The sequence below is a fragment of the Pristis pectinata genome, chromosome 21 (assembly GCF_009764475.1).
Source record: "Pristis pectinata isolate sPriPec2 chromosome 21, sPriPec2.1.pri, whole genome shotgun sequence".
NCBI lineage: Eukaryota > Metazoa > Chordata > Chondrichthyes > Rhinopristiformes > Pristidae > Pristis > Pristis pectinata.
This window is the reverse complement of record NC_067425.1, coordinates 4346234-4360593: the sequence shown is the minus strand read 5'-3', so window position 1 is coordinate 4360593 and position 14360 is coordinate 4346234. Positions and strand designations below refer to the sequence as shown.

At 39.6% G+C, this 14360-nt stretch overlaps 1 protein-coding gene across 1 annotated transcript in view; it reads right to left on the bottom strand.

The window, feature by feature from the left end:
* tbx4 (T-box transcription factor 4) overlaps window positions 1-14360 on the bottom strand; it is a 61104-nt gene that overhangs the window by 3574 nt on the left and 43170 nt on the right. The window contains exons 5-8 of the mRNA XM_052035275.1: window positions 13043-13195; window positions 4755-4843; window positions 4424-4426; window positions 2446-2681 (exon numbers count right to left, since the gene is read on the bottom strand). Coding sequence (XP_051891235.1) covers window positions 2446-2681; window positions 4424-4426; window positions 4755-4843; window positions 13043-13195 — 481 coding nt within the window. The remainder of the gene's footprint in view (window positions 1-2445; window positions 2682-4423; window positions 4427-4754; window positions 4844-13042; window positions 13196-14360) is intronic.

The following is a 14360-nucleotide window of genomic DNA, read 5'->3' as shown; positions in this document are numbered from 1 at the left end:
GGACAGAGACCCAGTGAGTAAAAGACATTAATCTAAAGGTTGCCTATTTATATAAATAATGTACAGTTTATACAACAGATTTATAGGTTAATAAATACCTTCTATAAGTAATAATGGCCCAGAATTTGCGGTGAGAAATAACCTTTGTTGTCAAAATGGAGAAAATGTTTAACGCCTGGTCTGTGCATGCAGTTAAAAGCGGAAGTGCAGCCGGCACCTCCACCGGGAGGGCAGTAAAGCAGCGACTGTGAATCGCATTCCGCTTCTGAGAAATGGTTCCATTGACAATAATGGGACCGAAGTTTGGAAGCAGGATTCGGGCAGTTCCATGTCGTACGTTTAGCGCATGTACCACGGTAGTTATGTTATGCGTTGGAGCAAATAATAGATACCGGAAATTGGAAACAAAAACAGGAAATAAAAAATTACCAGTTCTAGTGAATGATGGTTAACTTTATTCCTCTCTGCTTCCGTGCTGCCTGACCTGCTGAGATCTTCCAGCATTTGGAGAGACTGCAGATTTGGAGCAACACACAATGTGCTGGAGGAACTCAGCAGGCCGAGCAGCATCTATGGGGGGAAAGGAGCCTGGTGCAGAGTTTCGACCCGAAACGTCGATAATTCCTTCCCCCCACAGACGCTGCTCGTCCTGCTGAGTTCCTCCGGCAGATTCTTTGTTCTTCTGTTATTTGTAATGCATGGGGGCATCAGTTTGAAATTGCGTACAAAGCCAGAGTATTATTTAATAACCTCTGGAGCCCTAAAACAATTGTCATTTCCTCATATAGTTATTTCAACAGATCCTATTTTTACTTTTTCTTTAAGTTTGTTTATAACATTTCAACTCCTATGTCCGAGTCTTTAGTTTGCTCCCTATAAAATGATTAAGAAATTAGTAATGAATAAGCAGATTGAACTTCTTAGTTTGCTGTCTCCGCAAATTCCTCAGTATGTTTGGAATATTTTAGTATGTTTGGATATTTGGATAGTTTGGATATTTCGTGCCATCTCTGGTATTGGATACGGCTGACGTCTGGCAGCACATTATTTGGAAAAGGTGAAATCCGCGACACGGAGATCGCTGGATCCTTGTGGGCAGCTTTCTTCAGAGACACCATCGAGCACCACAACCTCAGTGCTGACATCAAAATCCAGTGTAATGTATGGGATGATTCTGAAATTGTGCCTTTCCAATGCATGAGTGGAAACATGGCCTAGACAAAACACTGTCCATGCAACTTGCATAGTGACATTGTCACTTGTGGATGTTACAGTTGTAAGGAGGGGTTGTAAGGAGCGATGGGGTCAATCTCTTTTTAGTGATGTAGAAGCAACACTCATCCCATATAAATATTTTTATGACGTACAGTGCACTTATGTTACATGCATGTTATGTAGAATGCATTAGGATTGGGCAATACACGCCAACTTTTTGGCAACACCCGAATCCTGAGATGAATAATTTTTAAAAGATGCTGTATGGAAATGGAACATGATTTAAAATTTAACAATACATAGCTACTTGGTTTATAGAGGGGACCGTGCTCACCACAGGCACATCTGACTTGTGGCAATCAGCCCCACTCAGTTGCAGCCATGCTCATTTTTAAATCATGAAATTGATGACAAGGCTTAAGAGGGAAGGAAATTGGAAACATTTTCTGTAAAACTCCACAGCTTGTCTGTGGCCCTGTAATTTCTAAAATGTGCCACCTGTAATATAAAAATAAATCACAATATTTTTTCTATTTGTCTTATATCTTCAGATTATGCATCCTCTACCTTCCCATTGGCATTGTGTTACTGTTCTGCTGTCTATGGTGCATCCATCAGATAATGGGAGCAAAAGTCAAAATAATGATTCATAAAACATTGGTAAATAAATGGTAAATCATAGTAAGGGTAAAGCAGTAACTAAATATAAAGGTTCTGCTGATAAATATTTTGCGATAAGATGAGCTTGAAGTGCTGCATTGGGAAATGCAACTTGCTGTCTGCATAATTCTTGAACTGATAAGAAACAAAGAATTTTAATTTTTCACTGCAACTTTGCCCTTGTTATCTAGTGCAGCTGCACTCACTGGCAGTAAGTTTCAAATCTTGGAGGAATAAAGTAATCTATGTTGGAGGATAGGAAGTCATTGACACAAGTGACCAGTGGGAAACTTTAACACGATGTGTGTCTGCGCGCGCGCGCGTGCGTGTGTGTGCGCGTGTGTGCGCGTGTGTGCGTGTGTGTGCGCGCGCACGGTGGGGGAAGCAGGGAGACAATTGTGGGTATTCGGTGTGCATTTTATAACTTCTCAAATGGAGGGAATACTTTTGAGAATTAGCCTTAAAACAGAATTCTTTGGAAACACCATTTCAGTACCATCCTTTACTTTTTGCTTGAACCTTATATATGAATCACTACTAATTTTGCACTTAAATTCTGTTATCAGTTACCTCGTGGTTTAAAACAGTGATAGATTAGTCCTGAATCTCTTTGGGGTGCAAATGGACTGATTGCCAGATCCTGAGTGCCCGATGCCGTTATTTGTATTGGTCCATTGTTGTCGTAAGGGTAGTGCTGGTGACCCTGCGTCCCATGAGGCACGTTACTTTCCATTTTCGGTGTCAATTGACCGTGGTTTGAAATAAGTCTTTGTCTAACAATGCTTTTAGAAATAACTGGATATTCTCTGCAAAGGAAACAAAGGACATCGGAAGAATATTCTACTGTAACTTTAAATATAGAGATGTAAAACCAAGAGGGAATAGGAGAGGGATTAGAGAGGGAAGATAAATGGAGTAAGGTGCCCAGGCAAAAGACTTAAAATAAATTATTTCTGTGCAAAATAAAACCGTCAATTTTAAGAACCAACATTAAGGTATGAAAGCACCACCGCAGTTGGGAATTTGTAATTCCAGGGAATATCGTCATCAGAGTTAAACAGGTAGTTTCACTGTAACTGTGGAGACAGAAATCCTTCATCAAAATTGTTGACACATAAATGTAACTAAAGCATAGGAAAAGCAAGGGAGATTCTTAGGCTGCAAATCTAAATTCAACCTTTTAATGAGGTTGGGGATTAAAAATTTGGACTGAATCAATAATTCATTCTTCACAGACAAAAAAAACATTTAAAAATCTTATAAACTCTAATGGCAGCTTTCCGTATTTCGCAGCAATTATTCCTTCCTTCACCATTTGCCTTTATTTTGCTTGTAAAACTTTTCCATCATGACCAATACTTCTTCACTATTAAGGGAATGATCTCACTATCAGAAATCTCTAAAATTATAGGAAACAGAGAGCTTCAATTATGCATAGATATTACAGCACTGAAACAGGTTGTTCATATCAACTAAACTATACTAGTGTTTAAATCCCTCAAGAGCCAATAGTGCTAAACAACTTTACCCATCTGTTTCCATATCACTTCTTTTTCTTCTTTGTTCTGTTTTCCATCATTCCACCATTTTCACCATCCAATTGTCCAGTTTAGCTTTGGCTGTCGACAGTTTGTGCCTCAAATGAATCCTATGAACTCAGTTTTGCTTGTTTTACACTATGTTTTTTCATCCATTCCCCTCACTCTAGACTTCCAGTTACTGAAAACAGTGTACTTATAGCAACTCTTCTTTCATTATGGTAAAACCTTACATGATTTGTCTCAATACGGGCATTATTCTAGCAAAAAAGTACCTATGTTTCAAGGGTTTCTATGTTTCAGAACTTCCTCATAACAGGAGGTACTTAGGAACCCTATTTCTGTCCTCTCAATATCCCGTCTATAGTGTGGAAACAAACATTTTACGCTGTAAAAACTGGGATCTTATTTTGATACAGACTCATCACTACTGAGTTTTACATTCTAAAGCTCATAAGGTAAAATCAAGAATTATATTACTTTTTTCTCTTTAATTGCTTTTATCAACTTATCAATTAGCAACAATAGGAGGCAGATGAATCCAAAAAGTTATTGAAGGATCTTGTATTTTGTGCTTTGTGAAACTATATTTAAACCCTTTTGATCTTCATCAACATGGAGCCTATATCTATTCACATTTATCCTCTTTTCCAAATACATCAACAGTGGCACAACTAGTCGAGCTGCAGTCTCACAACTCCAGTGACCCGAGTTCAGTCCTCATCTCTGGTGTTATCTGTGTGGAGTTTACACATTCTCCCTGTGACCGTGTGGATTTCCTCTGGGTGCTGCAGTTTCCTCCCATATCCCAAAGACATGCAGGTTGGTAGGTTACTTAGTCACTGAAAATTGTCCCCTGGTGTAGTGTAGGTGGTGGAATTGATGGGAATGAGGGGAGAATAGGCTATAGAGAAAATTAGTGGGGGAATGGAACTGCCCTATGTGCTGGCATAGATATGATGGGTTGAATGGCCTCCTTCCATCTTGTAAGGGAATATGGAATATTTTACTTACTGACTGAACCATAATTGATGCATTCTCATATTTTACAGGTAACATTTCACAGATTCCTCATTCTCCATCAATTTTCCAATGGAAAAAAAATTACACTTCAAAACGGTCATTTCTGATTGGAAAATATGTTTCCTGACTTATAAGCTACCTGAAAAAATTAAAGAAGCTTAGAAATAAACCAGTTTTCATGCCCAGAAAATGCATTGCATTAAATTCAAGGAAAACTTGTAGAAAGGGAAATGTAAAAGAAACACAACTAATGTTAGAAGAAAAAGATCCAGTCATTGAAATAAAATGTAGTACCTGCATGTTTGTTGCATAACGTACCTCTGTAAACGAGATACGCGCAAGTCACTGTCATCTCCTCCTCTGAATCCCTTAGCAAATGGATTGTTTTCAATCTTCAGCTGGGTAATCTGTGAGGATAAGATACAATACTTACTTCCTCCTTTCTCACTGAAAACATCCTTTTAAGGCTGTAGTTCACAGTCTGCTCCCACTGTCTACTTATGTCATAAATAATAAGCCCTTATCTTGTGAATATTTATTCCTCATTTATATAGTTTTAATTAAAACTGGTGCCTGGTACAGTGTAATAGAAGCCACTTTGCCTTGGTAGTGCATTAAAACTACAGTACTGCAGAAGTCCATTGCAAATTCGAGAACAGATGAACCACAGAGTATGCCCCTGGGTCCTTCATGTGCTGAGTTCAAGTGGAAATTAATCCCTGCCTGTTACAAAAGAACTAAAGCTGGGAAGTGATTCGGAAGCCATCCTCCTCCTCATTCCTAAAGTGGTTATTTCATACTCCTATTAGATTCAGAGCATCTGTTTCCCTCTTGGAAAATAAAGATGTCTTCAGAACAGATTTAAAACATGATAACAGGATCATCATCAAGATGTCAAAATTCCAACTGAAACTGAACACAGGAGCTTAGAACCAGCAGGTAAATGTATGGTTGTTGTCCAGATGAGGGTGAACTGTTTCCTGCCTTTGGAGCTCAGTGTCTTGCTCAGTCAATATTTAATCTCATATGAATCTTTAATATACATTCAATGTATTTCTTGGGCATGGAAAATTGGGTTATTTCCAAGCTTCATTTAGTGCAGTCTTTTAAATCAGAGTAAAGTTGACGCAATGTGCCATGTGATACTTTGAAGGGTTGGTTCTAATATCAAAACTAGTTTCATCTCCAATCATGTGTGATACTGTCATAACCAAAGTACTTCTCACTATCCTTCATCTGTGTACTGAAGGACACACTACCCCCATGTAACTGATATATTTCAATTATGTTAGCTGTAAGAAACACCGCAGCAAGGTTAAAGATTTGGCACATTTGGCTTGTATTGCAACCTTGATTAACCTATTTGACTCCCAAAAATAGGGTAGGCCAGCCAGCACATTCTCTGCACTGATTTAATGAATAATGGCAATAAAATGTACTACCTGGGGAAAATGAACACATGACTTTGACTACACAGCATTGGGAAGATCTAACAGGAACACCTCAAAGTGTTATTATCAGTGGTTTATGTTCTAACTTTATAGTATCTGGTGACACTGCACTTTCCACAGTCCCTTAAGCTAGGAGTGGATTTTTTATTCCATTTTAAATATGTATTTTTAATTTACAATTTCAGGGCTTCTCACTCAGTTGTCTAACACCAGTTCCCATGAGCAAAACATGCCAGCTAAGATCCAAGAACTGACCTTACTTGTACAGTTACTGCAGAGGTGCATTCCAAACAGGCCTTTACCCCTCGGTTTACTAAACATAAGCTCATGCTACACAGCCAAGCTCTGTGCAGTGGATATACTCAATACAAATTTGCAGAGGTTATTGACCACTATCTGTGTTTACTTTATAATATGAATGCAAAGTTAAAAATATTAAAAACATTTTGAATGTCAATCTTCCATCAAAACATTACCATCTGCTGCAGAGAGCTGAGAACTGGCCTGGAACCCCTTGCGGTGATTCCCAGTTCCCTTTCCAGACCCTTAGAATTCCTGGCAAAATCATCCAACCCAATTCCACCATGTTTACCTTTGAACATTCCTGGTGCATTATGTTAAATTAGGCATCCTGACAATGTTCCCGTTTATAAGGAGACAGCTCCCGTACAGGATTGCTGCTTTGTTAGACCTTTGTGTTACCGCACTGTCCCATTGCAATGCAATCACATGACATAGCAAGTTTCCAATCCCAGCCCCCCGTGTGAAACAGGTGGCACCGTCTGCCAAATTTACAGCAACAGAACAGGGAGCAGTAGTTTAAGGTCAACATATCTATGTGTGGATATGTCACAGATTCTTCATAGTTCCAGCTTCCAACTGAATTGGCAAACTTGTAAAATGCAATTATAAGGAAAGAGTAGTAAAAGTCACATTTTCCTATGAGCTCACCCTCAATTCCCAGTGCCAGAGATTCTTTCAAATGACATTTTCCCATGAAGTAATGATATATAAAGCCTCAATGACGTGCAATCCAACGTATTAAACTTGTAAAGTTGTCAGACTGTTAGTATGTCATTGTCAGCCACTGTGTTCAGTAGACTATTTGTCTATGCCTACAGCTATAGGTCTATATGTTTTTCTCCTTTTAGCAAAAGTCTGCTCAAGGCTACAGCATCAGGAGTTCCAGGGTAGTGTGAACTTCATTGAGAAATTACTACATTATTCCCAATTAATTGGGTGGTATTTTATGATGTTTGAAATACTCTGAATAGTACCAGTAGTTGTGAGACTTTTTAATTATAATTTAGAATAAAAAGCAGTTGTAAAGATTAGTAGAATATTTTTCACTGTAGTTACTTAGCCATAATTTCCAGTCTAATACATATATAAAAAAGCAACAAGTTTGCCATGATTTATTGTACTGATACATGAAGGCATTTAATTTCAAGCTGAGAATCTTTTGGCCTAACTCCCACCATGATCACTCAACTAATCATCCCTAATTCTACAGCGTATGAAGAAATCCCAAAGATACACAGCTATGAACAATGGACAAAGGATAAGCTTTTGTTTAAAAGTATCTGCTGCTCATTATCTGACTTGCCTCTGATTATTTTAGATGCAATGTTTGGTCTCCTGAGAGGGATTTCCTATCTTAGGGGTAGAGTTTTTGACAAAACTGAGAAGACAGCATTTTGTGACAACGCTTTAACTAGAATGAATGATGATTGCATATTTACACTATCACACGACTACTGTCAGAGAATTTGTGCACTTGAGTTATATTTAGTTATACTTCACATCACACTTTTCTGGAGAAATGATCTTACTTTTACTGGTAGAAGCAGCTGTAGTTTATTTCTTCTGCTATTTAAATATATTGTTTAATGAGTAAATCGACTTTGCTATAGAGTAGACTTTCCTTAAATTACCCCACTCCACCTCCAATTCACTGGCTGACATGGCAATAAGTACTCTGAAACTGGAAGAGATTGGAGTAGTTGACGTATTGATGCTTCATGTTTTAATTCAAGAGCACAGGTCCTATTTTTATGTGTTTTAAAAATGTGGATGTTACAGTGATAGTGGTAACAATTATATTATTCCAATGAATATTCTATTGACACCACCAAGTTAAAATGTTACTTTAACTAAAGAATGTTTGCAATAAAGATCCAGTCATCTGTTTTAAAAGCAAAACACAAACTGCTGGAGGAACTGAGTGGGTCAAGCAGCATCTGTGGAGGTGATAGGTGGAACCAGGTGAAGTGGGGGATGATGGGCAGGTGGATCAGCCCATCATCCCTCCCTTATCTGGTTCCACCTATCACCTACCAGCCCCTGACTCACCTCTCCCTCTTTAAACTGGCTCTCGTCCCTCTATACTCTCAGTCCTGATGGAGTGTCTCGTCCTGAAATGTTGACCATCTCTTTGCCCCGACAGGTGCTGCTTAACCTGCTGAGTTCCTTTGGCATTTTGCTGTTTGCTCCATATTCCATCATCTGCTGTCTCCTGTGTCTCCAGTCACATGTTTTTCTTTGGGCAATGTGGGTTCTCCAGCCCCACCTTACGGATAACATTGTCTTTTTATAAGTGATGATTGTTCCTCAGCGTTGTGCAATGTGTTAGACAGCGACTGCACGTGACTCATAGAGAACTGCAGATGTGCTTAATAGGACTTGTTTACTAAGTAAAAAGTGAAAACATGGAGGTAGTGTATAGGTATAGTCCATCTGACCACTCAACCCCATTCTGCCTTTCTATTACATTGTGGCTCATCTGTACATCAGCTGCATTGTACTGGGTTTTGCTTGATAGAAATAAAAACCTATTAACCTCAGGCATGAAAATTTGAATGATAGTAAACAATTGTTCAATAATATGCACAAAATACATGCATTGAGTGAGGCATTTTTTATTAAAGTGAACAGAATTAGTTGGAACAGTATCTCGGAACAATATTTGTAGCTAATCTGCCATTTCTATTGGACAATGCTGTTGTGACTTAGTGTAAAACAAGTTTAAGTTGTTGGTCATGTTCCTTGTTGGATGAAATCTATGTTGAAATCAGTGTATGGTGAATCAGTCTTTCACTGCTGGCTATTTAACTTGCTTTAACAACAACTTGCATTTAATAAAGGAAAATGACCCAGGAAGTGTAAAGTAACACTGAGCCAAAGGAGATATACATGGAACAGGACTGGATACTGATCTTCTTTGAATCTTATGAGGGCCTGTGGCTAAAAGCCCTTTTGGTGAATTTGGAGACACAGTATAGGGGAAGTGACATTAGGAGTCAGTTTGTTCAAAGGAATTATTTTATTTCTTTATTTCTTCTCAAGTCAAGCCAGGCTTTACTTTCTGTGCTATTTGATATTATTAAACCAGTATAACCTACTTCATGGTGAGTTGTTGGCAACTAAACCCAAGACCCCACTGTGGCTAGCCTGGGCAAGGAGGGTGTGCAGACACTCCGCTGGACTGTCCAAAGGCGGGAGAGGTTATCCTTTAATAATGAGATTGTTATTTTAACTTTAATGAGAATTGCAGATGAGTTATTTGAATAATGAAGCCATGTTATTATTATTTATCATTCAAATTGAATAGTTATGTAATTGGATAATAATTACTCAAATGATGGCGCGATATGTCTAAATTCTGGAACTCTGTACCTAATGGCACCTGCACCTTATGAGCTTCAGTTTCAGGACTTTATTTACAGCCAGCCTTCTGAGGGTAACTAAAGTCAGACAATACTGGTCTTGCCAGTGACACCCATACTCCAAGACTGCATTCATGATCCATGTGTACTGTAAGATGCAGTACTGATTTTGAATGTTGAGTCATTCCATATATCTCCTGTACTCACACCAAACAGCCACCTTTGTTTTGCTCATGTTTCTTAATGACAAGGTCAGATGATCCTCTATTTGAGGAAAGATCTTTAATTGGAGATAAGGTGAGTGGCCAGAATTATTAGAATAAGGGAAAAGAGCTGGAAATGCATACTATGTCCCTCAGCTAGTTCAAACAAATATATTGGTAATTAAATAACTTAAGTAAAAACCTTTTAGGGTCTGGCCTCTTCATTCATATTTTTGGAACATTAACTTCTTTAGTATTTACAGAACCTGGCTGACTTGCTGTGGATTTCCAGAAGATTTGTACCTTTTTTCTATTCCTTTGTCACTTTTTCATTTTTTTTCATTATTAGTATTGGAAGTGTTCTTCCTTTAGTTTGGAAAAATGTGCATAGCATTCCATTTAAAAGCTAGAAAATTATAAGTCAGTTAGCCTAACATCTATTGTGCAGTAATACCAAAATCTACTATTAGAATAGAGAGACTCAAGACCTTGAAAACCTGCACTGCCCTACACTTATAAATCCACACTGGCTTTCTCACCAGAGAAAGCAGTGTGGATTTATAAAGTGTAGGTCGCATCTGATGTCTTTGACTGGTTAATAGACAGGGTATATCTATTTGCAAAAGGTTCCAGAAGGCTTCTGGTAAAATTCCTCACAAGAGACAAGTTTGATGAGATAAAGCCCATGGGATTGAAGACAGTTCATTGACCTGGCTAGGGAACTGGCTGAGCAGCAGAAGACAGTGACCTGGGAACAATTGGCAGATATTCAGATCAGCAAGTCCTGCAAAGGTCTGTTTTGAGGCAGAAACTAGTCATATTTCATATTTATAAATGATTTAGATGACAAGATAGAAAGACAATGATACAAAATTAGCTTAATGAACAGCACTAAACCACAAAGTGATTAATATATTGAACGAATGGGCCACCCTATGCCAAGTTGTTTACAACACAGGCAAATGTGAGATCATTCACTTTGGACACAAGAAGGACAGAACAGTGTAAATGCTGAAAAACTAGAAACAGTGGAGGTCCAAATAAAATGTCTTGGACAAGTACAGAAAATAATTAAAATGTCAAAAAAAATACTGACCTTTATATTGAGAGGGCAGGAGTACCAGAATCAGGGTACAAGTTATGCTCCAGCTAAACAAAACCTTGGTTAAACCACATCTGCACATTGTGTGCAATCTAGGTATCACACCATTGGGAGAATAAATTGAATTTGAAAGGAATGCAGCACAGATTTACCAGAATGATCAGGAGAGATTAGAAACTAGAAATGTATTCTTTGAATTTAGATAGTTAAGGGTGACTAGATTGAACTTTTCAAGACTTAGGGCCAACTGATAGGATAGATGGAAAGGAATGACCTCTGTTGGTTGGGAAATCTAGTTAGAGGCCGAAGTCCATAATGCAGAGCCCTTTCAGGAATGTAGTTAGGAAACACTTCCACACACAGAAAACCCCAATATAGGAAAAACTATGCTCTTCACATAATCTCTCCTTATTTAGTATCCCTTGTAACCTTACAATATACTGAAAAAATTAGGCAAGTATTATATATTTCATGACTTCAGGATATCCTGTGATCTTTTACTTAATTAAGTACTTTTGTAGTCACTGTTAGAATGAAGGTGACCCTGTGGCCAACTTGTACATAGCAAGGCCTCATGAACAGCAATGCTAACAACAATCTGTTAAATGTAATAATAAAAATGAATATTGGATAGGCTTCTGTGGAGACTTATTCATGCAAGGGATGTGGCAAGGCCAGTAGTTATTGGCCTTGAAGGTGAGCCGCTTCCAGAAACTCTGCATCCCATGAGGGGTGAAAGTGCTGTTTGTTTGGGAGTTCCAGGACTTTGAACCAGTAATGATGGTTGCAATGATCTATTTCCAATTCAACAGGATCTCTGACTTGGAGGGGAAGGTAGGAGGTGGTATTCCCATCCATCCGCTGCCCATTTACCTTTTACCTCAGCAGGAGAGTTACCAGCAGTAGAAGACTTGGTGAGTTGTTACCATCCATCTTGTAATTGGTACAAGATGTTTCTTTGAATTGGACTATGGGATCTTTAACTTATCATTTGAAAAGACAACTGTATTCTCAGTTTAACCAGATGATTTGTATGTGGTCTATGCCATAATGAAGTCAATGGAAGGAACACCTTGAAAGCTGTGTATTATAAGGTATATACAATGCCTCTTTTACAATGATTCTGTCAGTGAATGTAACTCAAAGTGCGGAACTCAAATCCACCCTCCCCTTTTAGACTTCCAGTCAATGCTTGTGGTGATGGACCCTGCCAGAAACCCCCACTTATATCTGTCTCTGCCACTGGCTTCTGAAATGAAAGTTTCAGTTGATTCCAGGCCACAGCAATGATGTTCATCCTTAACGACCCTCTCAAATAACCTGACAATTTGCAACAAACTGGTTCAAGCAGGCGCCCTACTCCTGTCTTCACAGGGTCATTAAGAATAGGTTATGAGTAGAAGCCTGCCAGCAATGACGGCATTCTATGAATGGAAATATGCAACTGAAATGCAACATCAGCCTTGTGGATTTGTGAACAGGATACCCGATGTTTTACCGAGTTTGTCAGGCCGTCGCGCTGTCAACGCACATGGGCACAGTGAACAGAGAGACTTCAACTGACCGCTTTCTCTACGCAACAACAATAGCTCGGTCTCTATATAGTACTTTTAACTTCGCAAACCACCGTCATGAAGATTCAGAGGAGCTTTGCCTGATAAAAATCGACCACAAGCCAAAGAGGGTAACCAGGTGGTTGATTTGAGAGGGTTAGCTTAACGCTGCCATTTCCGCCTCTTGTCTCACTCCCTCCATGGCTGGAAGAACCAGACCGGAGAGCGACAGTCTTAGTCCTGCCTTCAAGGTAAACGCGCAAATAAGACTCCCCTCCACACCCCACCTACTTCACTGCAACGGGTTCCCTTAACCCAACAGGGGCTTCAGGGGCCTTTGGGCTTCATGTAACCGAGGAGGGAGACACAGACCACCGGGAGAGTTTCGGAGGTTGGTGCAGCTTCCATCTGACTTCAAAGACTGAAACAATCACCTGTTTCTCACTACGCCTATTCGTCCTTGACCTGATGGGCCAATCACACATTCCGGAAAACTTACCTTGGAACCGCATCCACTCTAGAATCAGTAAGGAGAGGAACAACTCTCAGGAATACTCTTCGCCCCAAGGTTGTACCAACGCAACGACCGGGAGTGAATAAAGGCCAGAGGGAGAACATGAGAAAGAACTTACCTTGTGATTCTGGTACGATGTGACTGAAATGAATGTCGTCTCCGTGAATACGTGGGTAGAGAAGGCTGTGTTTTTTGAACCAAATGCATTATTTTCGTCTGCTTTCACGATGTGGAGTCTCGGTTGGTACTTGTGCATGGAATTCAAAATGATCTGTGGAAAAGGGGTGAAATATATTATGAGAGTTGGCGAGATTAACAGGAAGATGCTGTTTAGTGAATTATTTGTCCTGGTCCTGGCAATGAACAAATGATCAACCACTAATAGTTTTATCCCCCTGTCTGTAACACTACAGCTGAAGATGTGGGGAGCATCCACGGGCGCCCTGCCCCACGGGTTCAACGATGCATCAAGAGGAGTGAAATCTGCTGTGAAATCTTTGGCAATCACAACGTTGGTCAATAATAGGGCAGCTGGGATTTCTTCTGAACAGGGATCGCAAGTGAAAAGGCAGTGCTTCATTTTGCTTTCCATCTGGTTTTATTTCTGGTCTCGCCGCCCGACGTCTCCCTACGGAGGTGCCGAAGCTGCGATGAGATGTTAAACCAAGATGTCCGTTTGCTCAGGTAAAAAATCCCAGGGCACTATCTCCAGGGAGGGAAGGGGAGTCGGTCTTCCTGACCTGGCCGATAGTTGCGCCTTGGTCAACATTTCCACAACAACTGAAAATTAAAAAAAAGATGCAGATGCTGGAAATCTGAAATTAAAACAGTAACTGTTGGAAAACACTGAACCGGTCAGGCAGCGTCTGTGGGTAGGGCACAGAGTTGACGCTTCAGATGCTGCCTGACCTGCTGAGTGTCTCCAGCAGTTAGTGTTTTCACTTCCACTACAGATCTTCGTCCTTTATTGCACTGTTGTTTGTGGGAGCTTCCTGTGTGTAAACTAACTTGGACATTTCTTACATTGCAAAAGTGACTACACGTCATAAATATTTCATCAGATTTAAAATGTTTTAGGAAATCTTTTCTGCCTTTCTCTGTATTTATATTCAAAGGACCTTTCACCCCACTGTGGGAGATGGGACTAGATCGGGTCGGCATGGACAAGTGGGCCAAAGGGCCTTTTCCCGTGCTCTATGACTCTGGTTTCGAACATTTCTCTCCGAATCATTTACTTGTGAATAATTGTAAAATTTAAGGCATGTTGGGTAGCTTAGCAAATTAAGTCAAGCAATTAGAGAATTGTGGAGCTAATATGCAACCATGTATACCCTGTGCTTTCTGTGAGCTGAGATCAGAATCTTTGGTTTCCTATTTCCCCGACAGAATGCTGCAGAAATGAGAGGCTGTCTAAATATCTCTTCATTAAAGTTGTT